The sequence below is a fragment of the Pollicipes pollicipes genome, unplaced genomic scaffold (assembly GCF_011947565.3).
Source record: "Pollicipes pollicipes isolate AB1234 unplaced genomic scaffold, Ppol_2.1 Scaffold_6138;HRSCAF=7277_pilon_pilon_pilon, whole genome shotgun sequence".
NCBI lineage: Eukaryota > Metazoa > Arthropoda > Thecostraca > Pollicipedomorpha > Pollicipedidae > Pollicipes > Pollicipes pollicipes.
In genome coordinates, this window is record NW_023596818.1 from 36,362,703 (window position 1) to 36,385,467 (window position 22,765).

Genomic DNA, 22,765 nt, shown 5'->3' on the forward strand with positions numbered 1-22,765 from the left:
GAGCTCTGGCTGTCGCTGCGCCGCAGACTGTGTGCGCCGCTGAACGTCTCGGCGCCGGAGGACGTATCCAGTCTGGTCTCCAGCCTGGCCGACCTCTTCGAGGGCACCGTCCAGTACAACAAGGACAACCGCGCCTTCGAGGGCGCCAAGGACGCCAACATCACCGTCACCACGCTCTGCGACGTGAGTTGGCCTGAACCAGGCCGCCAGCTGCTTGGGTGCGACGAGGGCGTGATGATCACGAGCACAGCAAGCTACTTGAGATGCCTCTTACGAGACGAGGCAAGAAGAGACCAGTGGGCGGACAAGGTCTGTTTTGGATGGCCTGTGGATGTGGTCTGTCTCAGACCATGACCCCTGGGCAGCTCTCTCAGATCATAACCAGTGGGCGGGGTCTGTCTCAGACCATGACCCATGGACAGGGTCCGTCTCAGATCGTGACCAATGGGTGGGGTCTGCCTCTCCAGACCATGCCCAGTGAGTGGGGCCTGTTTTAGACCATGGCCAGCAGGCAGGGTATGCCTCTCCAGATCATGACCAGTGGGCGGAATCTCCCTCTCCAGGTCATGACCAGCAGGCAGGGTCTGCCTGTCCAGGTCATAATCAGTGGGCGGGGTCTCCTCTCCAGATCATGACCTGCAGGTGGGGTCTGCCTCTCCAGACCATGGCCAGCGGGCAGGGTATGCCTCTCCAGATCATGACCAGGGGGTGGGGTCTGCCTCTCAGATCATGACCAGCGGGCGGGGCGGCGCGCTGGACCGGCTGGCCGAGGTCAACAGCCTGCTGATGACAGCCCATGGTGACAAGTGCCTGGACTACACCTACGAGTCGGCCATGAAGAAGATGCGAGAGGAGAGCTTCGACAGCCCCGACAACAACGGCAGTAAGTGCCTGGGGTGGCTCAGCCTATGGCACGAGTCAGGATCGGCTCATTCTGTGGCACGAGTCAGGGTCGGTATAGCCTGTAATACGAGTCCGGGCCGGCTCAACCTGTGACACGAGTCAGGGTCGGTATAGCCTGTAATACGAGTCAGGACCGGCTCATCCTGTGACACGAGCCAGGGCCGGCTCAGCCTGTGACACGAGCCAGGGCCGGCTCAGCCCGTGACACGAGTCAGGACCAGCTCATCCTGTGACACGAGTCAGGACCGGCTCATCCTGTGACACGGGTCAGGGCCGGCTCAGCCTGCTTAGCCACCAGCCAGTCCACACATGGCCCACCGTGTGTTCTGTCTTGCTTAGCGCCCCGTGTGCAGCCATCAGTGCTACTTGAAGTCTGGTGTCTGCTTCCTAATCGTGGGCAATGTTTTTTCTCTACCCGTCACTGTTTTCCTTGCCCCTTGGTGTTGTGTCCTTTACCCCAGCGAAGCTGCGATGTCTGACCGCGTTATCGGGAAGTGGGTCACGTACAGCACGGCTTCTCTGTGTGAAGCACCCCTGGCCCCGGCGCGGACAGGCCGGCGCCGAGCGTTGTCCGGCGCGAGCCAAGCTGACCGTGTCGCCGGCAGTGCGCCAGTGGATCTACCAGACGTGTTCAGAGTTTGGCTGGTACCAGACGTCCGACTTCGTCCGGCAGCCGTTCGGCCACCGCTTTCCGCTCGCCTTCTCCGTGCAGCAGTGTGTGGACGCCTACGGCCCCAAGTGAGCGAATGTCCGCCCCCGCGGCGCTGCGGGCACTTGTCCCGTGTCACTTGTCCCGCCTCTTTTTCCAGTGTCCTGTGTCCCGTGTCCCTTGTCCCTTGACCCTTGTCTCTTGTCCCGCCCCTCGTCCTGTGCCCCGTGTCTCTTGACCCTTGTCCGTTGTCCCGCCCCCTCGTCCCATGTCCCTTGTCCCCTGTCCCTTGTCCCGTCCTTCGTCCTATGCCCCGTGTCTCTTGACCCTTGTCCCTTGTCCCGCCCCCTCGTCCTATGTTCCGTGTCCCTTGTTCCTTGTCCCTTGTTCCGCCCCCTCGCCCAGCGTGTCGTGTCCCTTGCCCATTGTTTTTGGCTTCCATGTGGTGGCCGCTGACAGAGCGTCGCCGTTCCGCGGCAGCCGTGGCGCAGCGAACCCGCCAGACCACTCGGCGGTCGCACAGAGTCATCTGCTCTGGAACCAGGTAGCATGTGACCCTTTGGACCGTGGAGGCCGGGCTGACGGTGCACCGCCGCTCGGCCGGTCGTCGGGACAGCTGATGTCTCGCCTCGCTGGCACCGGTCTCCTGAGGAAGCAGTGTGGGCCCGCCCCCGGTGCTGGCGTAGCCGAGCTCGGTACCGCCGGTGGCTCGGTCGTCTGGCCGGGGACGTGTCTCCCGCGCAGCACGAGCCGCTGGCCCACGCTGCTGCGGCCCCGTCCGTCGCTCGGCCGCTCCCTGCTCCCCGCTCCGGCAGGGGTCCGGGCATTGGGTGTCGTTGCAACCAGCCCGTTTGTGAGTGGGATGCGTCACCCTGGTTTTGAGAGCACCGAGGCTCTACGATGTCGAAGGCAGGAGTACTGTCCACACGACCTCTCCTCAATTCGAGTTTGAGTTATATGTATATTGTATATATATATATATATATATATATATATATATGCAATATTATATATATATATATATTATATTGTATATATATGTATATATATTTATTTATTTATTTATATACAATATAGAGTAATTATTAGTTTCTGTCGCACTCCGTGGTTTCCCTATCAGCAAAGTGACGTCACGTTGACCCCTCCCATTCCCGACGTTGGGGCCGACGGGCTGCCCGCCAGTGCTCCCAGCAGTGTGCCGCCTTCAGTGTTCCCCACCATTTCCCCGGCGAGCCCAGAGACGCCGGGGGATGGCTGCCCCTCCCGCCGCCACACACACATCGAGCCCTCCACTGCTGCCAGGTTCAACAAGGCGTTCATCGAGGCGGCTGTGGCGGCGACGAACGTGCGCTACGGCGGCCGCGGGCTGCGCGTGCGGCGCGTGGTGTTCATCAACGGCAGCATCGATCCTTGGCACGCCATGGGGCGGACGGCCACCCGCCACCGGCACACGCCCGTCATCTACATCAACGGTCAGTGGCGCGCGCGCCGGGCGCCGTCTCAGCACGCCGGCAAGCGCTGAGAGGGGCGGTGGTGACTGCCGGCGGCTGATGTCTGCAGTCTGCGAGGCATTCGGGTGTCGCCGTACACGTGTCCTGGTGATCAGTAATGTTTTGTTTGTGTGGATGGCGTTGACAGGTGGAAGGCTGTCATTGCTTCCTCTTGTGCATGTCACATCACAGCCGCACCGCGCCGGCGCCAGCCTCAGTGTAGCAGAGAGTGTGCCTGCCGGCGGGGCCGATAGACATCATGCAGGACTTCCTAGCGGTGTCGGCATCGTGTAGTCCGCCTGGCTGTCCCTGCCGATCAGTCACCCCTGCGCGGCCAGACACTGGTCTGCCACCCCGTACATCACGCCGCACATCGCACATCGCACACCGCACACCGCACGTCCGCCTCGCCGACCGACGGACGTGGCTGTGCGGCTGTCCGCCTCAGCCGTCCACCAGCCGCACGTGGGCTACTGACGCTGCCTCCGTGGCCCGCAGGCACGGCCCACTGCGCCAACATGTACCCGGCGCGCGCCTCGGACCTGGCCGAGCTGACGGCGGCCCGGCGCAGAGTGGGCCGCCTCATCACCGCCTGGCTACGCGAGAGCCGGCAGTGACGTCACTGGAGCCCAGCCGGACGACGACTGGGCGGCGAGTCACCTCGCGACCGCTGACTGGTGACGTCACTGGAGCCCAACCGGACGACGACTGGGCGGCGAGTCACCTCGCGACCGCTGACTGGTGACGTCACTGGAGCCCAGCCGGACGACGACTGGGCGGCGAGTCACCTCGCGACCGCTGACTGGTGACGTCACTGGAGCCCAACCGGACGACGGCCGGACATCTGGTCACCTCTTGACCGTGGGCCGGTGACGTCACTGGAGCCCAGCCGGACGACGACTGGACGGCAGGTCACCTCTTGACCGTGGGCCAGTGACGTCACTGGAGCCCAGCCGGACGACGACTGGGCGGCGGGTCACCTCTTGACCGTGGGCCAGTGACGTCACTGGAGTCCAGCCGGACGACGACCGGACATCTGGCCACCTCTTGACCGCTGACTAGTGACGTCACTGGAGCCCAACCGGACGACGACCGGACGGTTGGTCACCTTGGTGACCGTTGATCAGCGACGCTACCAGCGTGCGGCCGGTTTGGAAGTGTGGACAGTGGTATCGCAGCCACAAGGAGCTTATAAGTTTCTGGCCAGTCCGTATAAATGGTCGCTGCTTGGATATTGTACTCTCGGGTATACACCTTGCTTTCCTTTAAGGCAAGTTATAGACGTATCTGTGCGCCATTTATGCTAGGTCAAGCCTCAATATGGCTGTTGAAACCCAGGGAATGTCCGAGGTGCTCAATATTCAATAGCTTGTTGCCCGCTTTGCAGTATGACTGTGCTGCCATTACTCATAATATGGTTATGCTGTTCACTGCGACGTTTTAAGACAGCTGTAAATTTGCCTGGTTCCGTAACCTGAGATCATGATGGAGGGTCATATGCCACGCCATTTTTGTACTCGCTGGGCACCTTTGAGCACGAGCCTGTGTTTCTCAATACTCGAAATGCCTGAAGCTGTCGCTCGATTCACCATCGCGGGGCACGAGCAATCGTATCAGCCAAGTGCACGTACCATTTGGCCTATCTACTATAGATCATGACAAGCGGATACATGGATGTGTAATCGGCTTTATGCATCGAAGGTTCAAAATGTGGAATGCCTATCACGCTGTCATTGTCGTGTTCTTCCTCGCGGAGATGCCTTTGGCGTACGACGGGAACGTATGTCAGTAGCCTGTGCCTTCCAGTTGTCCCACGCGCCAGGGGTCATCGAAGTACAGCCTTTCCTCGTGACCTGGCCGTGAGACAGATCCTGTTTATGCATCGAGATGTGCACCCTCTTTGCCGGAAGTTGGCTGTGCTATAAAAGGAGTTGTACTCAGATGTTCTCCGCTATGAGAGCACCATGGAAGCCCGCTCGTACAAGTGCCAAATATACAGTACTCGGTTTTGCACGTATGCCGCCTGTCTTTCATTCGTGAGCGCTAGGAGCATGATCGGGAAAGTGCAGATAGCTTGCACGAACATGAGCACATGTTTCTTTGAGCTCCTGTGTTTAAAGTCTCGCGGTCGGAAAATGCCGAGCCCATTAGATTCCACGCGTAGCAAATGCTAAGCCTGATGATTACAATGTTGCGCATAAATATATGTTGTGCTATGTGATAGACGCTGAACTTTTTACGCTAGCTGTCGCAAGGCAAACGAAATTTTACACCAGCTCTCGTATCCCAACATTTGGCGATTCGGTGGTATTCTGGTGCGCTAATGCTATTTAACTGAGGATCTCTGGGAACATTCAACGATGGCGAGTGTCGCCGAAAACTGCTAATCTAATTGCTTTTAACAGAGTGGTATTTGTCCCGGAATATGTTCTTGCTGTCGAGTTGGCAGTGCGGCGGACACTTGCCGCAGTGAGCTCGATATTTTGAGGGTTTTTTTCGTTAAACACGTGTCTTGGCTGGCCAGCTTCCAAATTGTTTGAAAAATTGGTTTTCGAGCCCCCTTACCCTACGTACATCCATTGGAGCCGCCCTCAGAATCTCCATCATCATGTTGACTTGCCGATTTTCTCTGCCCGTACTGAATAAAGGCTGTCGCTCCCAATCTCGACTGTTGAATCAATAGGAAAAAGCTGTAAGCATTTGGCAGGTGGTGATCAGTAGGTGAACGAGTCCGCATCATGATGAACGCCCGGAGCTTAATTTTCTGCATGCTCCTGTACACAACCGTCATTTGAGCTGGTTCTATTTGACCGTGCATGTCCATTCTAATGGAAGCCAAAGGTAAGCGGCACGGCGTCAACATTTCATCGACATGGGAAGGAATAATAAAGCAGTAAAGCAAAATTATCCGCGGCTACCATTTTATGCGCTACCATTTTGATACCGATTGTGACGCATCACGTGCATTCGTGAGGCCGCTAGGTTTTTGGTGGACGCTGTCTTTTCATTGCCGCATTTTTATGTGGACTGGTGGTGAGTTCCTGAGGCATGCGTTTCGCGCTTTATGGGTAAAGCGAGGAGTAGAATTATTGGAGGTATACAAACGCAACACGCGAAGAGGTTTGGTGTCGTGGCGCGTGAATTTATTGAAGAGTCACCCTGAGTACTGGCTCGTTGAAGGAGCGAAGTGGGTCACCATTGGAGGATAGCAGTATGAGTTAGTCATTCGAGATCCAGTTTTTCGGGATTAAGGAATTTTGTTGGTTAATTTGTCACTTAATAATCCACTGCAGGGTGTGCTGACTGCTCGTCATTGTAGTCAAAGTGATCATATGGCTGGCAGGGAAGATGTATCATCCAAATTATAACCCTTCATGACATTTGTGATTGCTCTGTACCTGACTGGGATGTCCTAAGGCCAGTGGCTCAAGGTCTTGAGATCTATGGGCTGGATGGACAATGCCTAGCATTGCAGTAGGCTAAACTTTGCTGCCAAATTCCAGTGTGAAACTGGACATCATATTTGGCTAGTAGACTCAGTGTACACACAACAGACCCTGTTCAGCATGAGGTCTGATACCAGAAATTCATTCATTCACAGCTTTAGGACATGATGCAAAATTCATTGTTAAGCTCACATAGTGTGATTTTGAGACTGCTGTTAGTCATGGTCATACCTGAAATATATAGTTGGTTCCATGTAATCTTCATTGGTGGTTCTTTCTAATATTATTAAGTTAAAATATCTCCATAACCCAGTGGATCTACAGCTGCTTTTTGTGGAATTTTCCTAACATGTGGTAATTATTTGCTCCTTGATCTGGTGGTACTGACAGCAGATATTTTGGGCAGCTAGTTTGTCTTTCTCAGAAAGCCTAAGTTCTCCTCCAAAAGCTTTAAATTCAGATCCAACTGCAGAACACTTTTCATGCCTGGCTCTGGCTTGCATTTGTTGTTATTTCAGACAGCTGGCTTAGACTTTGGTTTGGGTTGTATTAACAGCTGACTGCATTCTGAATTGCTATCTCTGCCTCAGTTTCTTGTGATCTTGAAATCCTGGCTTTAGCTTTGTCATGATGGTTTTTCACTGCAGTAGTGACTGTGCCTGACAAAATGGCCTTGCAAGCTGGGTCACTCCAACATACCTCACAAGGTTTCAAGGTCATGACACATGCATCACTGAGAGCTCAATAGCACCTGGTCATTTCTAGGGGCAGTTGACACCTAATGATGGCTGGTGAACCAATTGGTGCAAGTCATAGGTGTATAATAACACAACACAAGGCAATTGTAAAGCAAAAAACATTCCACCTTTCTTAACACCTTACATTGATTGCTCTGCAAACCCAGGTGGTACTCTTATCCCATAAAGCTGTAGCAGATGTCTTAGTGGTGGTTTTGTTCATGCCAAAAATGGTTTTGTTGTCATGAAACAACATTTTACACTAGCACTGACTACAGCTTCTTTAACCTCCTAGTTTTATGATAAAATGACTGATAAGCTTAGCTTTAACTTCCCTTTTCCAAAGCTCAAAGCCCCTGACTTCGGCTTGGGCGTCGCATCTACAAGTTTCCAAGCCACTGGCTTTGGCGATGGCTTTGTGTTTGACTTCGCAGTCCCAAACTTGAAAGCCACCAGACTTGGCGTATGCTCTGACTGTTATGATCCGCTGGAGGATTCTGTCTGCACACTTAAATGGTTTTGGTTTTGCTGCAAGCTTAGGATGCTAATATCTTGACCTGACTGAGCCATATTGGGCGGGTCTTCCTCAATGTGTCGCGTCCCACGTAAATCGAATAGGGAAGAAGAGCCTCGCTGATATTGCGGTGTTGCGGGTATTTCGCGCCTAATCAAACTGACTGCATGCAAGTACCCTCAGAATACTACAGCACAACTTTTTAAGGATGGTGGCATATTTTCTGAAGACCTGCTGGCGGAATGATTAGTGACTAAGCTTATAAGCCCGTGAAAGGCACGCCAGCGGGTCGAGATGGGCCGCTAAGATTACACCGTTTCCGGATGTTTGGCGTTACGAGATGGACCGCAGCCTCGTTCGTAACGACACCTCGAAGAGAACACGTATTGTTGATGCTGCTGATCCAGTAGATGCTTTTTTAGTCCATGTCAATATCTATGCTTATGTCCAAAAACAGAACGTTTTGGACTTTAGAACTTCCGTTTTAAACACGTCATGCAGCTTGACTGAATGCGTCGTAAGCATACAGGCTTTTGATAAAAAATATGAAGTTATCTCTAACCTTTTCAACATCATTGAGGCTATTTCAGTGGCAAAACCATGATCATGCTAAGAGGAGATGCCCTGGGACTGTTTGGACACCATAATCTCATATGGTGTATCGTAGGGGCGTCACATCTCGAAATGAGTTGGATGGGGCCTGAGCTCGGAAAAAATGCAGCATGCCCAGAGCGCGACAACAAGCAATTCTATTCCCGGAATTGACTCTCTTCTCAAAGTTGATTGGGGAGGGGGGGGGGGGGCTGGAGCTCTTCAAATGACTGGGAAACTATACCCCTAGCTCAACGCATGCCAACTGAGGAACTTTCCGTACGTAGATGATGTTTATTGCCATTGAATACGTAAGATGTGATAGATGGCGAAGTAAGACTGGTCTTTCGCAGACTATTGGGGAAGGGGAGGTGAGCAAGCATGAAGGGGAGCTGAACAGGCGTGGGTGGAGAGCATGTCAGTACACGACTGCTTGTACTGAAGTGTGAGCCACATGCTTGCCGCGACACGATTTCTGCACCTTTTCACATATTTTCTACACTTTCCACTAAGCTTCAACGGACAAAACTTTTAAGTGTTGTTACACATGCTAGACAAAATAGCTACGGACAAAAATGTTTACACGTCACTTCGGCTCACTCAAGCTTCACTGTGAAAATTACTGCATTATGCATCTTCGGCGGATAAAATATCGCACGAAGAAACTTCTTCATACAGAACTACGTAGGAGCGTCGCTGCTTCAACACATGACCGCTATGGATGCAACGTTGCATGTACAGTCACGCGACATTCTATCTACTGGCACGCAACATTGCATTTCTTGTCACGCAGCATTACATCTACAGGCAATAAAGTTCGCCGTTAAAACTTCTCCGCGACAAATCAACGTATGAATTCCCATGTCATCCGGCTGTTACGAAGATAAGTTGTGTTTGCCATCGCTGCATCGCAGCAAAACTGCTACCGACGTAAGTTTGATGTCAGCGACATATCGCTTCTTTATCATATACATATCTTATATATATATATATATATATATATAGACATATAGACATATAGATATATAGACATATATAGACATATATATATATATACATATATATATATATATATATATATATATATATATATATATATATATAGACATCAAGTATGTACGGCGAAGACAGCTATTGGCTAGATAACTAGTTTCAGAGATACAATCAACAGGTGAGAATAGCTTTGGGGACGGAAGTGAAACCTTCGACGAGTCATTGCCAAACACAACCGGAGCCTATCAGGTTTAGGCGTTTTGTCCGCTCAAAATCTACTAAAATATCACTGACTAGCTCTTACGAAATCCGTGCTCCACACAGGACAACCGACAAACTTGCGGGGATTATACCAGGCCGCCCAGAACAACTACAGCACTCGACAGACAGGACAACGTAAAGTGACGCGGGCCGGGACGAACGCCGGGAAGCGTGGGCTTAGCCACGGTGCTGCAAAATTGTTTAACCGTCTGTTATCCTGTATGCAAAACACCAGGCACGTGCCTCGCTACAATGCAGATGTGATGCACCGTATGCTGCGAGGTGACCAGCTGAGCTGAGCGTAGGCTGCTGCGCTGGTCTGTGAATTTTTTGTTGTTTGAATTGTGAAACTTGTGAGCTTGTTCTTCCTTGCCTACCGTTTATTTTTGTCTTTAATCTTGACGTGGTTTATGAAAAGTCTGGAAGTATTCCAGGATGTAACCGCAATAAACTGAACTGAACTGAACTAACTTGCAGGATGCTCCCGGACATCTGCAGTTGCTCAATACTGGTCACACTCACCATAATACTGGTGACAATTATTGATACGCTTGAAAATGTTTTTTTTCTATCTTCCAGAAATCCCTGTTCATAATGTTTGCTGCAACTTATCCAACCTGGATGACGATGCTCTTCTCGTCTGGACCCCAGGACTATTTTTTCAGAGCGGTGGTTGAAGTCAGCGTATTGAGGATTGCTAGCACTTTTAATGAATACCTGATGGACGTGCCAGCTGAAACAGCAGAACAATCGAAATACCAGCACTCTGTCAAGCTCCCATATCTGTACAAAGAAGGGGCGAAGATCCTCAAAGCGTATTCAGAAAAGAAGGGGAGCCTGAAGACTCTGGTGTACGCCACACGTCAACAGCGAGTAAGTCGCATGATCCAGCACTAGGCCCTGCTGTTGAGCCCCTTCGGATCTTCCATTGCTCATCAATCGCCCGCAGCTTGTCTCCATCACAGGATGGTTTATAAAACGAGTTATATGCTTCTTCTGGCGCCGTTCATAGATTGTATTACGCATAGACGGTGAGGGGTTTTGATGGAGCGCAAACGAAGAGAAGGTGGTTTCGGACAGCGCAACGTTCTTCCCCTGCGTGGTTGTAATTCGTGCTGAAATATTTGCAGTATTGTAACCGGGAAAGAGGGATCTTTTGGCCGGCTTTACCAGTGTGCTATCGGGGTGGATACCTGGGGTGGGAGATTGGGGGGGGGGGGGGGTAAAGGATCGTAACGTGATGTATGGGCGGCCCCTTTTTATAGTTGGTTTTAAATATTTCATTTGAAAGACATGCTATAGAAAATGGTGCATTTGCATTGGCGAGTGTCAGCGACATGCGTCCGCACGTCCGGCGGAGCCGTGCTGTGCCGAGCCGGCGTCGTTCGCTGACGCCGCCCTGGTAACATATGCCGCCGCTCAGCTGTACCGGCGCCTGCTGGCACTCGTGTCGCGCGCCGTCGAGCACGCGCCGGCCGTGGAGGCGGCGCTGGCGGCGGTCGGCCTGCTCGCCGCCGAGCCCGGCCTGGAGCCGAGCACGGCCCGCCTGCTGGCCGCCGAGCTGCTGTTCGGCGCCGGCCGGCTGGGCTCGCGCGCGCGGCCCGTGCTCACCGTGCTGCGCTACGCCGACCGACTGCGCGCCGCGGCCGTCGCGCCGGCCGCCGCCGCCGTCGTCGCCCGCCCGCCGCCGCGTGAGTACCGCCGCCGCGCCCGGCCGCTGACTCCGGCCTGGTTGCAGGTGTGACCGCCGCCGCCGCGTCAGCCGCCGCCGCCGCCGCCATGAGTCTGCCGGAGGAGCGGTTCATGCACTCGTCCATCGAGCGACGCACGACGCGCACCAACGTGCTGCTCAACCTGTTCGTTTACAGCGTGGCCATGTTCACGCTGCCGTTCGTGGCGTTCTACGGCGCCGTGCACGTGGCCGAGGATCGGCTGGGTTACGCCGAGCACGGCTACCTGTGGGGCACGGCGGCGGCAGTGCTCACCGTGCACGCGCTCATCGCCATGTTCGTGTGGGGCGCGTACAAGGAGGTGCGGGACGCCGAGATCGCCTCGGCGCCACGGCAGATCAGCCGCCAGGAGCTGGCCAGCCGGCAGAAGCAGCAGTGAGCGCCGGCGGTGCCGTGGGCAGTGCCGCGGCGTGAGAGGCCCGGGCGGCGCTGGGGGCGGCTGACCGTGACGGAAGCGGACAGTGCGGGAGGGTCAGTGTCGACCTCACAGTAACGGAGGTGCGTCGGTGACCGACCGGCGGACACGGGCGTGGACAACGGAATCGAGTCGCCAGTGGGACGATGCCGACTGTGGTGACGTGGACCAGGCTCTGGCGCGTGGCCTTGCTCCGTTCTGCTTGTCCTCGTGGCTGCTCGTTCGTTGTGACGACAGAGTCGGTTGTCGTGAAACCACGTGATCACAGGCCTTGCCGGTCCGGAGGTCGGCCGTCATGAAGCAGAAAATTTACGCGGGGTTATCCGGGTCTGATCGAACGTGTCAGGGTGCACATTAATACAATATTCACTGCCTTGTTTTGGGCTACATTCCAGGTCCGCATGTTGTGATTTGTTTCTGATTTAGCATTTATGCCAGGTATTACAAGACCGTTTCAGTCCTCAGGCTGCTGAACACGAATTGTGTACTTGCACGAAGTCAGTTGTTGTCTTGTGTAGGTCTTTACGCGGACCGTCACTAGATTTTTTCGTCATGCGTTTGTAGGAATATGGAACTTTGTATGCGCCGGGAAGATCAGATACGAAACTGGGCAGGTTTGTTCATGAACGATGGACGACTTTTAGGCAGTAAAAGCAAAGACTTATGTGCGAATTGGAATGTTGGTATCTGAGAACGGCAAGGCAATATATTGGACAGATTGCAATGTGGGCGTTCTATGGGTCAGTGAGATCACCAAAGAAAGGAAGACACCGTCGTCCATGCCCTCCTCTGCGTTTGAATGGGCGGTGCCACGTTGCCTGTGTGCCATTGGAGAGTTCTGTGATTTCACTGTGGTATCGCCAGTGACGTGGCAAAACCACGAGCCGAGTACCTTACACCGTACCGCCACAGCTGGCTCGATACGGCGTCTCATTACTCGACCGTCGGCGCCCCCTCTATTGGACCTGGAAGGGCGGGTCCTTAGTTGGGGCACACCAGGCCAATAATGGAAGACACGAGGACTGATCGATACGCTGTGTTCTTAATAGCGCTCACATCAAGTGGAATCGGTACAGGGGTGCGTCCAACGCTGTTACAGTCATGGGTCGCTCGCCCCTGTTGTAGAGCTGGTGCTGGATAAACATGAAGTGATCACTCTTCGCTCAGCTTGGACATTTTAATGTCCAGTGCGTCTGTGTTACATCACGCAACAGATGGCGACTGTAACGAATTTGCCACTGCAGCAGCTCGTGCTGAATTCACCTAGCAACTTCCAGCTGAATTACGCGATGATTTCCCCTGCCGTGATCCTCGATCAGCAGCGACTGTTAACCAGTCGCCGGCAGGGGTTGTGCCTGTCGTTGGTGTCTGCCACGTGTCTGTCGTGCCTCGCGCGCTGGCGGTGGATGACCGTCCGTACCCCGACAGCGCCCCGGTACGCGCGGGTCAACACGCTCCTCGCTTCCCTGGATGACGTCACGCGCCAGCTGACGGCGGAGGGCTGGGAGCGGGTCGAGTACCCGGCCGACGTCCGCTACGAGGAGTTCATAGCTCTTGTCAAGGTGCGTCAGGGGCGGGCTGCTAGGTCTATTGTCATGGCAACGAGTGGCTGCTCTGCTCATGGCTGAATGAATCCTTTACTTTGACACAGAGGCTTCCGAGCAGAAGTCGGTAAATTCTACAGGTGCGCAACCAGAGACTTATATATCCCGTATAAGGGCGCTCGACGCGCAATACCGCGTCGTCAGCGAAGCGCGTAAGCATTGCTGAGACCAAGCCGGGTAGGATGGTCAGGTAGAAAATTGCTTCACGACTGAATCTGCAGATCGCCTAGACTGCAGGGTAGCATGGGCTAGCGAGGACCACAAGCCCGTGTGGACATTGCGCCGCGCCGCTGGGTGTGGCATGCCCTGGTCATGTGACGCTCCTTGCATGACCGTGTCGTCACGGCGACCGCTGCGCCGGCAGGCGCTGGGACCGTCTCAGTTCTTGCTGGATCTGCACGTGCCCGCCCTGCTGGTGTTCGCCGCTGGCACGGAGCTGCACGAGCACCAGCTATACCGCAGCGGCTGTCTCATTCTGCAGGACAAGGTGAGACACCGACGGCCGGCTGGCCGCGCGCGGAGGCCGCGCTGGACCACTCACCTGGACTCCACCAGCGGAGAACAGGGATGTCCGCCCTTCCTGCCAGGGTGAAAGGCAGGCGACGCTATATAGCCTCAGCAGCTGAGTGTGTCGTAAAGCCCCAATGACAACAGAACAGAGGTGATGCCAGCGCTATGGGGCTGCTAATTTAGTGTGTTGTCTTGCTATGTACCTCATATGCCAACAGGAGGATAAAAAATGCTAAACGTACTAAAATAAAAAGGAAATTTAAAATACCGAAAGACTGGTGCGTCGCGTGACATCAGAGGTGACCGTAAGATTTACGCCATTGCGTGACTAATGATCCAGTTTTTATTACAACGCGGGGAAGACTCGAGCCCTTTCGCATAGCGGCGTGTGCGACGGCACCCCGGTGCAGAGCTGCCTGCCACCTCGGCGTGTGCTCCGTGCCGCCCTCATGACCGTGCTGTCCGTGCGCCGGCCAGGCCAGCTGTCTGCCACCTCGGCGTGTGCTCCGTGCCGCTGTCGTGACCGTGCTGTCCGTGCGCCGGCCAGGCCAGCTGCCTGCCACCTCGGCGTGTGCTCCGTGCCGCCCTCATGACCGTGCTGTCCGTGCGCCGGCCAGGCTAGCTGCCTGCCGCCGCTGGCGCTGGCGCCCTCCCCCGGCGAGCAGGTCCTGGACGCGTGCGCCGCGCCCGGCATGAAGACGTCTCAGCTGGCGGCCATGATGCAGAACACAGGGTGAGTCGGGCGACGTTCAAAACAGGGTTGTGCGGTGGGGTAAGGAGGTCAGAACTTACGAATAAGTGTCTTGGTCACACCAAAAACACCTGTTGTGTTGCAAGGTGAGGCGTTGCAACCTCCCGGTCGAGTATTTCGGAACGTCAAACAAGAGCGAATGATTGCAGATCCGGTAGAGAAATTGCAACATGAAGTACTGTTACAATAACGCGTCACGTAATCAGATTGAACGCGATCAGTGTAGCATTGGCGGTATATTTCATCTGTATAAATGCCAGATTGATAATTCGAACCGATGGGCAGTTACATGGGCGTAACGAAGGACGCTTTTGGGGGCATACCTCCTCTCCCCCCCCCCCCCCCGCCCCTCCGTGCCTGGGCGGGGAGCCAAGGGCCAAAAACCTCAGTACATGTCAGCTGTTTAAGGCGCCCTTTAGATTTTCAAAACACCAAAACGGGCCATCGAGGCATCAAAGTGGTATCCCAAGCCTGAGAGTCCCCGAAGCATAAAGGAAGGCCTCTATAGCGACGAAATGGGCCCTTGGCTGAAAGGCCCCATATGCCCCGATTTGATCCCTCTTGGGAGAACCTCTCAGTACGCCAGTGTAATGCTACCTAGATTGTTTACATGACTGTAACTGTCAATGCGTTCGGAGGATCGGCCTGAAAGTTGAACAGTCGAAATCTGCGCCACAGAATGCCAGAGATCCATGCGAACTGATGTTGTATCTGCCGACCCCGCCCGCCATCTGATCTTGCCCGCCATTTGACCTTGCCCGCCATCTGACCCCGTCTGCCGTCTACCCCACCAGTCATCTGACCTTTTCCGCCATCTAACCCTGCCCACCATCTGACCCCGCTCTCCATGTGACCCCGTCTGTCTACCCCACCAGTCATCTGACCTTGGCCATCTGACCGTGCTCGCCATTTGACCCGCTCTCCATGTGACCCCGTCTGCGGTCCGACCGCGTCTGGTCGGCAGGACGCTGGTGGCTGTGGAGCGGGACCAGGCCCGGTTCCAGACGCTGTCCCGGATGCTGCGCCGAGCCGGCGTCACCAACTGCCGGCTCATCTGCGGCGACTTCCTCCGCCTGCAGCCGGCCGACCACCCGCAGCTGACAGCCATACTGCTGGACCCATCCTGCTCTGGCACAGGTGATCCCTCGCTGCTGAGCACCTCCTGTTCCAGTTTAGGTGATCCCTCGGTGCTGGACCCCTCCTGCTCCAGCACAGGTGATCCCTCGCTCCTGGACCCCTCCTGCTTCGGCACAGATGATCTCTTGCTGCTGGACGCCTCCTGCTCCGGCGATTCCTCGCTGCTGAACCCTCCTGCTCCAGCACAGGTCTGGGTAGGATATTGGTTGCCTGCTCGGAATCGGACACTGTTAAAGGCAGTGGTCCACAGTTGTATGGGGCTTTGAACCGAAATAGCCATCTGGAAGATCATTCGGCGGAGTTCACAGCCCTGCTCTTTTTCAGATCTTAGTCCATCTAGTTTCTGAGTTACACGCCCGCGAAGTTGTGCAGACGTTTACGTGCAGACTATGGCAAGGTTACTCGGCATCCATGACGCCATAATTACGTCATTCAAATCCTGCCAATTCATTGGCCGTGTGGCGATCAAGGTCAAGACAAATATATTCGTCAATTTGTTCATACCCGGCGTTTGTGACTACGTTCCCAGATAAAACAGACTCCATTGGCTCCTAATCTGTGTTGTGAAATGTATAATGACGCAATCAAACAGTGAGGTATGAAGAGGCATACTTACTATATAGATAAATTGTGTTGTCTATTGTAATATTTTTCACTGGAAGCATACCAATAGTTTTAAGTGAGCTTATCTCATACCATCTGATGCTTGCTTCAGTATTTTCAGATGTGGAACATTCCCTTTAAGATATTGACCCGGCAGGGCCACCGGACACCTCATGTTCACAAGCCCACTGGGCCGCGAGTCTCTGTTTTCCCGTCTCCAGGCAGCGCGCGCCAGGAGTCCCTGAGTCCCTGACTTCCCCGTCTCCAGGCAGTGCGGACTGGGAGTATCTGACATCTCCATCTCCAGACATGGCAGACCAAAGTCCTTGACCTTTCCCTGCCTCCAATCAACGCGGAACGGGAGTCTCTGACGTCTGGCCGTCCCCAGGTATGGCAGGCCAGTCTCTGACGTTTTGCCGTCCGCAGGCATGGCAGGTCAGGGTCTCTGACGTCTGGCCGTCCCCAGGTATGGCAGGCCAGAGACTCTGACGTCTTGCCGTCCCCAGGTATGGCAGGTCAGAGTGTCTGACGTCTTGCCGTCCCCAGGTATGGCAGGCCAGAGTCTCTGGCGTCTTGCCGTCCCCAGGTATGGCAGGCCAGAGTCTCTGATGTTTTGCCGTCCCCAGGTATGGCAGGCCAGAGTCTGACGTCTTGCCGTCCCCAGGTATGGCAGGCCGTGAGTCGGCGGACTCGGTGTCGGCGGACCGTCTCCAACGGCTGGCAAATCTTCAGGGCATGCTGCTGCGCCACGCCCTCAGCTTTCCGGCCGTCCGACGAGTAGTTTACTCCACCTGCAGCGTCACCGAGCGCGAGAACGAACAGGTGCGTCGAGCCGGACACGGCCGTCGCCAGGAGCGTTTCTCGTGCTTGACGGTTTTGGTGGTAGCTTTGTTACGGTGGTTTACGAGTTCCTTTAGTTTACGCCGCGATGCAGCCGGCACCAGAGTGGGTTGTAACGTATCACGTCCATCATGTAACGTATGTTGTAACATCATATCATGTAACGTATGTTGTGGAAACTTTGTGGTGGCCATCCTGGAATGACTGATGAGATGGAATGGCTGGAAATTCCCCCCCGTTACTGCGCTCGTACCCTGGTAGCAAGAGACGCTCAAGCCGTGACTCGCTTACGACACCGCCGGTCATGTCGATGTCTGCTGGTCTTTGTCCTGACCTCGTCCACTCATCAGACTTAATTGCTAACCGGGGCATAATCGTGACCTCTACTACATTGGGTCGTGGCCTTGTCTAGCCCAAATCGTTGCCTCCGCACTGGTCACGGTGACGCCCGACCCCAGCTGTGGCTCATGTTCTTTACATCGTAACCTTTTGCGAACCTGGTCACGACCTCCTCACCGTAGCCCGTGACCTCGTCTGACCCGCCACGACCCCGCCTGTGCAGGTGGTGGCGGCCACGCTGGCGGCTCAGCCCTGCTGGCGGCTGGCGGCCACGGCGCCGGCCTCCTGGCCCGGCCGCGGCCGGCCCTCGCTCTCCGACGGCCAGCACTGTCTGCGTGCCAGCGCCGAGCACGACCTCTGCAACGGCTTCTTCGTGGCGACGTTCGTCAGGGCTGCCGAAAACGAGGCTCGGCCGGGCAAGCACAAGGTCAAGACCAGGAAGCGGGAACCATGCGACGCGGAGACGGCTCGGGCGACAGCGGAGACCACAACCGGAAAACGTGCTGGCGGGAAGACCGCCAAGACTGTGGGATCGGCTGACGGTGAGGGCGCGCCCCCGCCGCCGAAGAAGCGAAAGCGGTCCAAGTCTACGAGGGAGTCACCGGTGACCGGGGAGGACAGCCGCCGGGGTTCGAACGGGACCGCCGACGAGGCAGGTGGACCGAAAAACAAGGCAAGCTCGATCACGGGCAAGAAGAAGCGGGCGCCCAAGTCCAACGGCGTTCGCGGCGAAGCGGCGGCCGCGGTGCCCAGGCGCCCGTCAGAGCCAGCCCAGTGCAGGTCGCCAGAGAGGCCAGTCCATTCAGACCCTCAAATGAAGACCCATGCGGTGAGTATGAAGAACGTATCGGGGAAAAGACTGTCCAAACGCAGAAGAAGTCTGGCGAGAAAGAAGGCCCCAGGGCCCTGAAGTGACCAGCTATCGCGTCCGGCATGCCAGGAGGGATGCACGGTGATGCGACTGCTATAACTTGTTCGACTTTTCTGCTGGTAATACAGCTTTGATTTCCATGTTTATCTGGTACCATGAACGACACAGACATATTTCCTGAATGAACACGTGTACAATACTGCATCATGCGCATCCACCACCAATGATTGATTTAAAGGCAACTTTTGATGGCCTTTTTATTTTACGTCCGACAATCAAGCGTGTCTTTCAAACACATCTACACCCCAACAATAAATACCGTCATAGGAAGGTAGACAGAGGAAGAACAGTTAGGTAAATGGCGCTTCGGCGCGATTACAAGCTGCAGAGGTGCTTAGACGCCCCATAGGCTAGACATCTGCACTACTGCCAAGACTGGTGCCACTTGCACTTGCCCCGAAAACAACGTGGAACAGAGCTTACGATGCGCCCGCTGAGCCCGCAGCGTGCAGGTCGTCAATCGGCGCAGTGAGGGGTTTTGGACGACTGTTGGAGAAGCCCATCTCCACTTGAGTCGCATGATGGGTTCCGGATTACTTCAGATCCGTCGCAATACTGAGAGGACCGCGTCATCGCCTAGACGGATGAAACTGACGTAACGGCTCGGTACAACTAACACACCATCATCCCGCATATATTTACCATTGCAATGTCCCGCCGACATGATTGGAATTCGTACACGCACACGCACACGCACACATAGTCCGGCAAGAGTTCATCACACTGCTGGTCCCCCCGGGAGCTCGCCACGCATCGGCGGAGAGCCCGGCTCTCTAACATCCCCTCTGCGCGCCGCTCCCAGGCGCCCATCAGATCGGCACTGCCAAGTCAGAGCGCGACGACAGCGCACTGGCGACAGGGCACTCGTCACCAGGCGAGGAGAGAGCACTGGCACCAGGTCGTCACCAGACAAATGCCGAGAGCGCGTTGGACACTAGCCCAACAGAAGCGCGCCCACACCCTGTCACCCGTAGCGAGGCCCAAGTACTAGCTCGTCACCAGATGAGTGCCCCTACTCCAGCTCGTCACCAGTAGAAGGCCGAGCTGAGGTAAGAGCTGGCCGACGACAGCCAGCCGGTGGCCGACTTGAAGAAGTCTCCGGTGGCGACGGCACCATCGCCAGGCGTCACGTCGGGGTCGTCCTCGGGCAGGTACTCAGGCGGCGGCTCTGGCCGCGCCTGCTCACTGGCACGCGCGCGCTCCGACACGGCCACCAGCTGCTCCTCCTCACCATCGGCCGTGATCCGACGCACCACGTGGTACGCGGCCATGTTTTCCGTGTTGTCCACGGCGCCGCCCAGCGCCGCCACCGACACGTGCTCGCGCACGCGACACGTGCAGCGGCCGCGGCCCATGTCGTACACGATCGACACGAGGCCGCGCACGCGCACCAGCGCCGCTTCCAGGGCGTCGCGGTCCTCGGGCGTCACCAGGCCGGTCACGTGCAGGGTCACGACCTTGCTGCGGCGCGAGGGCGGCCGCGGCCGGTGTCGGGCGGCCTGCCTGTCCTGCTGGCCCGGCTCCGGCCGCCGCAGGTGCGCCAGTGCCGCCTCGGTCTGCGAGAGCACGGCCGCCGGGCAATCCCTCATGCGCAGACACTCGAGCGCCTGCACTAAACCGTACGTCTGCTGCAGCTGGCGCCGCGACGACTCGGCCTCGCACAGCAGTAGCAGCGTCTCCAGCGCCACCCCAACGATCTGGTCGTCGCGGTCCTCCAGCACGTAGGCCAGGAACTGCACGACTGTGCTGTCCTTGGCCAGAAGTGATGCCTTGTCCTTGTCTGCAGCGAGCTCTTTGTACTGCTGCAGGGTTTGCAGGGTCATGTTTCCAGCTTCTGACATTGTGCAGACCCTGCAAGTTAAGTGCTGCCCTTTAGACATGTGTGCAGAGGTTACCACACCTTAAATGTGACTGGGGTATATTTCTGTTTTGACGCCATTTTATGCAGTCAAAACACAAAAATGTTCAATCTGCCAGTATGTTAGGGATTGACTCCAGTGGTGGTTATATATACATATATATATATATATATATATATATATATATATATATATATGCATACACATTCTGGACCAGAATATTTCCTTAGCCATAAAGCAGGTTGATTGGGCAGGAGTATCAAAGGATTGGAGCAGAAAACAATCCTGTTGGCAAAAAAGTAGGAATAAGTGGGCTATCACATAGCACAAAGACAGTGGAATATCCTAGATAGCTGCACCACCAGTACACAATTTTTGCAAACAAGATCAGCACATAATGCATGGTGCCTCACAGGTAATTAATTAAAGTGCATGAAAAACTGCCATAAAATCAACTGGGTTTGTCTTTGATAGATGCATTGGTAACTCAGTTTTCCACTGAAAGCTGTCAGCTTTGGTTGCCTTCCAAGGCATGGGAGAGTGTACTGTCATTAACTCCCATATGGTGGAGGGCACACTCAACACATATGGCATACATGCTACAATTTGAGTGTAGATCACTCTGAGCCATGCAACTGCTGGTATTGGCTTTTGTACTGCACAACAGCAGTAACACACAGAGATGGACAGAAAGAAGGATGAAATAAAAAGTATTGATGTAGATGTACTCAGGCTCATAACTTTGCTGTGCATTGTATGTTATGTTCTTAACCTGATTTTCAATTCAGCCATCATACTATTCGTGCAATGGCATCAAGTTGGTTGCTTACTTTGTGGTGAGAAAATCACCTGGAATGAACATGAGCATTGTCAAATAGTCCTACAATGATGCTTGCTGATCTGCCAGATGACCATATAGTGAATGCTACATGAAGCATGAATTTGAGATACATTTTATCTGAGACAACAAAGTACCTTATGGCAGGCTAGATCAACCACAGCAACACTGGATCACAATTAATTTTGTCAGCACGAAGGTAGTAACCATTGGAGTCAGCTGCCTGATCAAGGGATTGTTTAGGGACTTAGTATTACCGGATTTCAAGAGCAGGGGCCCAGGTGACCTAACCTGACCTGACCTGGCCTGGCCTGGCCTGGCCTGGCCTGGCCTAGCCTAGCCTAGCCTAGCCTAGCCTAGCCTAGCCTAGCCTAGCCTAGCCTAGCCTAGCCTAGCCTAGCCTAGCCTAGCCTAGCCTAGCCTAGCCTAGCCTAGCCTAGCCTAGCCTAGCCTAGCCTAGCCTAACCTAACCTCCCCACCCTATCCCCTTTCAACCCATCTCCTATTGACATCCAAGATCATATTCCATGTCATAATCCAACCATATTTAGATGCCATATTTGCCCACCATTTTGACCAATCTACAAACAGTACAGAGAAAACTCCATCTTGAGAAAACAAACCCCGGTTGATCTGCCAGAATTATCACTCAACTGCTTGGATACATAAGAAAATATTTCATTGCATTCTTGTTACCTTGGCCTCATACATTTGCATGGTTCTTGATGTGCAGTGACGTTGTGACCACACACCAATGATGTAGCATTGGTGCCGAGGTTGTGGTTCCGTGTGTTTGCAGTTTACAGCGCTTGGATGTTCATCACAATTAAGTTCAAAGGTAAGAGTATAGATGTAACTGATTATTTTGTATCACGTGTTCTGCCCTTAAAATGATGATTGATGTAGAATGCTCATTTTTAACATTAGTTCCCAATGTATAGCATGACCCACTTACACCTCACGCCTATATGATTTTAAATCAGGTCAGACAAAAAAACAACTAAGCATTGAAGTACCATTTCCCATTGTAAAAATCATGCAAATTACTATTAAATTATCTATGAAGTACAAAATGTGACTTCAGTTGAGTTCTTAACTTTTTCCACCGGAAGTATTTGCGAACGATTTTAAACTTCGGATATTAAAGATATCGACCTTTTCAAACACATACAATTGCCCCACACTCAGACATATCAGACCAGCAGCCAGCCACCGGCATACGCGCAAAGAATGCCTCTTTTAGCCTTACCGGCGGTGTTTCAGTACTGTCAGCCTGCCCTTCTCCGTCTTAACTTCGTCGCTATGCTAATATTCCCGCAACAAAGCCATCCCTCACCCGACTTATTCAAATACTGTTGTGCGCAGATGCAGACTCGAATGCTGGAAATTGCGCCACAATCGCGTTAAATTCGCGCTCTCTTACAACACTATTTCACAGCCAAGTACCCAGATGCCTTTCATCTCGGAAACTATGACCCCTATTGTTTTAAAACTGTCATTTTTAGAGAGAGAGAGAGAGAGAGAGAGAGAGAGAGAGAGAGAGAGAGAGAGAGAGAGAGAGAGAGAGAGAGAGAAGAGAGAGAGAGAGAGAGAGAGAGAGAGAGAGAGAGAGAGAGAGAGGGAG

The 22,765-nt window shown here is 54.2% G+C and overlaps 4 protein-coding genes across 7 annotated transcripts in view; 3 read left to right on the forward strand and 1 right to left on the reverse strand.

Moving 5' to 3' along the window:
• LOC119106347 (putative serine protease K12H4.7) overlaps window positions 1-5,052 on the forward strand; it is a 12,351-nt gene extending 7,299 nt beyond the window's left edge. The window contains exons 6-10 of the mRNA XM_037229968.1: window positions 27-183; window positions 727-883; window positions 1,509-1,641; window positions 2,855-3,024; window positions 3,541-5,052. Coding sequence (XP_037085863.1) covers window positions 27-183; window positions 727-883; window positions 1,509-1,641; window positions 2,855-3,024; window positions 3,541-3,659 — 736 coding nt within the window. The 3' untranslated portion in view covers window positions 3,660-5,052. The remainder of the gene's footprint in view (window positions 1-26; window positions 184-726; window positions 884-1,508; window positions 1,642-2,854; window positions 3,025-3,540) is intronic.
• Window positions 5,053-6,023: 971 nt separating this feature from the next.
• On the forward strand, window positions 6,024-12,453 carry LOC119106398 (uncharacterized). 4 transcript variants are annotated; one of them, XM_037230039.1, is made up of 3 exons: window positions 6,024-6,075; window positions 10,250-10,457; window positions 11,323-12,453. In XM_037230039.1, exon 3 carries the CDS (start codon window positions 11,364-11,366, stop codon window positions 11,691-11,693), a length of 330 nt encoding a protein of 109 aa, XP_037085934.1. In that variant the 5' UTR covers window positions 6,024-6,075; window positions 10,250-10,457; window positions 11,323-11,363; the 3' UTR covers window positions 11,694-12,453. The 4 variants fall into 4 exon arrangements, with proteins under 4 accessions (XP_037085934.1, XP_037085936.1, XP_037085935.1 ...); XM_037230041.1 differs by lacking the exon at window positions 6,024-6,075 and adding an exon at window positions 6,089-6,110; XM_037230040.1 differs by lacking the exon at window positions 6,024-6,075 and adding an exon at window positions 6,102-6,137.
• LOC119106397 (putative methyltransferase NSUN5C) lies at window positions 11,252-18,524 on the forward strand. The gene is made up of 7 exons (XM_037230038.1): window positions 11,252-11,275; window positions 13,158-13,291; window positions 13,698-13,820; window positions 14,461-14,576; window positions 15,559-15,731; window positions 16,999-17,156; window positions 17,737-18,524. Exons 4-7 carry the CDS (start codon window positions 14,536-14,538, stop codon window positions 18,421-18,423), a joined length of 1,059 nt encoding a protein of 352 aa, XP_037085933.1. The 5' UTR covers window positions 11,252-11,275; window positions 13,158-13,291; window positions 13,698-13,820; window positions 14,461-14,535; the 3' UTR covers window positions 18,424-18,524.
• Window positions 18,525-19,155: 631 nt separating this feature from the next.
• On the reverse strand, window positions 19,156-22,520 carry LOC119106244 (armadillo repeat-containing protein 1). The gene is made up of 2 exons (XM_037229846.1): window positions 22,391-22,520; window positions 19,156-20,295 (listed from the first exon to the last, which is right to left on the reverse strand). The coding sequence occupies exon 2, from the start codon at window positions 20,283-20,285 to the stop codon at window positions 19,470-19,472; it is 816 nt and encodes a 271-aa protein (XP_037085741.1). The 5' UTR covers window positions 20,286-20,295; window positions 22,391-22,520; the 3' UTR covers window positions 19,156-19,469.
• Between the last annotated feature and the right edge of the window lie 245 nt (window positions 22,521-22,765).